Here is a 2,247-nt window from a genome sequence, read left to right on the forward strand (position 1 = left end):
TGGAAGGAGGGGAAGGAGGACGGATGGACTGGGCGAGAACGGAGGTCTGGAGGGAGGGAGGGAGGAAGCGAGGAAGGGAAGGCATCTAGGATTAAGGTGAGGGTAACAGATCTAGGATATCCTAACGCAACCGGTCCCGTGCACCTCATTCTCCTCCTCCTTCCCTTATCCCCTCCCTTTCTTCCTCCCTCTCCACCTCCCTCCCTCCCAACCTGTGCCAGAGTCTCTCGTACGCTCAATTCTGCTTCCAGGGTCTTCAAGTGCCGAAATTCGCACACTGCTTCCGAAATTTTGCCCTGAGAGAGGGAGGGAGGGAGGGAGGGAGGGAGGAAAGGAGGGAGGGTGGGGAAGGATGAACGTCGAAGACCCAAACCCTAGCCCTAAGCCTAACCCAAAGCAGGCAGGAGGCGAGGAAAAACAAGAGAGAGTGGAATAGAGGGGGAACAGATCGAGTGAGGAAGAGCGAAAGGAAGGCAAGAGGGAGGGAGGGAGGAAAGAAGGGAGGGAGGGAGGAAGGGCCATGGAGCATCCTGGGGGTGGGCAGGTCGTCCCCGGTTCCCAAACGGGGGGAAGATGGCGCGAAAATAGGAAAGAAGCCAGGAGGGAAAGAAGGAGAGGAAGGGAGGTGGCGTACCTCCTTCTTGAGGGCAACGGCTTTCGCCTTACTTTCTCTCACTGCGTCCTGCAGTCGAGCCATCTCCAGGTCGTTGCTTGGAGGGAGGGAAGGAGGGAGGGACGGAGGCCCCGGGGCAGGGAGGGGCTCCTCCTTCCCTTTCTCCGATCCTCCTGGGTTTTCTTCGTCCCCCCTGGGCCATTGGCTTTCGCTAGCGTCCTTCCCAACAATTCCGGGCGCTTCCGTTCCCGCCTCTGTAGGAGAGCCGCGGGCATCCTCCTTGCCCCCGCCATCGCCGCCACCCTCCTCCTTTCCTTCCTCCTTCCACCCCAGTTGCCTCAACTCGTCCTGCAAGTCTGCGGCGGGGACAGGAGGGAAAATCAACGGATCGGAACGGGGTCGGCTCAAGGCGAAAGGGGCATTGGGTGTTCTTCCTCCCTCTCCCTTCTTCCTTCCTCTCCTGTTCGCCTCCTTGCCTCACCCGCATCGAGCACCCCATCTGCGTCGAGGCGTTCGTCCAAGTCCTCTCCCCCTTCCTCCCCTCCTTCCCCTCCTGAAGCCCTGTCGCCCTTCCGGGTATTCAGGGCATCGGACGCCAAGATGTTCGTCTCCGTCCCTGTTTCCTCCCCCTCGCCCTCAGCCGGGAAGCCCGGGCTGGAGGGAGAAAGAACGCCCAAAGCCAGCTTGCGAGGGGCGGTGGCAGGCACAGAAAGGGAGGCAAGGAGCGTGTCTGCGAAGGAAGAAGGAGAGGGGCAAGAGTGGGGGACAGACGGCAGGAGGTTTTAGATGCTACTTCCTGAAATCGCCCCTTGATGCACATTCCCAGGTTTTCCATTTTTTCTTCCAGTCGCTTGAATAATCCTCGGGCGTGGCGCATTCCTGAACAGTTCCAACCCCCCGGCCCTCCTTACCATCTAGTGCCTCCTCTCCCCCTAGGGCAGCAAGCTCCGCCATTAACGATGGGTCTCGACCAAAGTCTTCAAGAATCTGGACTGGATCCATCATCATTTGCTTTGTAATTCCAGGAAATGAGGGGAAATAATGGACGGGAGAGCAATGGACAGGATCGTCTGAGACTAAAAGCATAGCCTGGGGTCAAGCGTGCACAACACTTGGAGGGCGTGCTCAAATTCCACACTTGTACTACAATCCTTGCATCGATTTCATCACGTCACAATCAATCACGCCAAAATCTTTCATTTTTTATCCCCTTCATTGCATCTCCTCCCTGCACGTAAGTCTCTCACCTTCAACAGCTCATCCTCATCGTTCTTCTCCTTGCTGACCCCGTTGTCCTTTTTCCTTCTACCGAACATGGCCTCTTTCACAGGGCTCCTTGTTCCTAGAGGCATGAATGCAAACAGATGAAAAATATACATAAGTTAGACAGGAGAGGAGGGAGAGGTCAGTTACATGGAGGCGGTGAGGGGGAGGGGGAGGAGTGGGGGAAAGGAGGATGGATGCCTGTTTGTTCAAATGAGTAATATTTGGTTTCACCATCAAATGCTGACACTACGAACAGGCTATCAAGAATTTCAACACGTAAAAATTTTCATTCCATGTCCATAACCAACGCAAGACACGCTCAATCGAAAATGTACAAGAGATTAAACTCTCCTCGAGGGGTCTCGATG

The 2,247-nt window shown here is 55.8% G+C and overlaps 1 protein-coding gene across 1 annotated transcript; it reads right to left on the reverse strand.

Annotated features, from left to right (window-relative positions):
- Positions 1-13: 13 nt before the first annotated feature.
- Positions 14-1,955, reverse strand: NGA_0709510 (uncharacterized protein; the record flags this gene model as incomplete). The annotated part of the gene is made up of 6 exons (XM_005852533.1): positions 1,861-1,955; positions 1,525-1,624; positions 1,095-1,343; positions 635-969; positions 213-296; positions 14-46 (listed from the first exon to the last, which is right to left on the reverse strand). Coding segments are annotated over exons 1-6 (870 nt in total), but the record flags the coding sequence as incomplete, so codon positions are not given.
- Positions 1,956-2,247: the final 292 nt, after the last annotated feature.

The sequence above is a fragment of the Nannochloropsis gaditana genome (assembly GCF_000240725.1).
Source record: "Nannochloropsis gaditana CCMP526 unplaced genomic scaffold scaffold1111, whole genome shotgun sequence".
Lineage (NCBI taxonomy): Eukaryota > Eustigmatophyceae > Eustigmatales > Monodopsidaceae > Microchloropsis > Microchloropsis gaditana.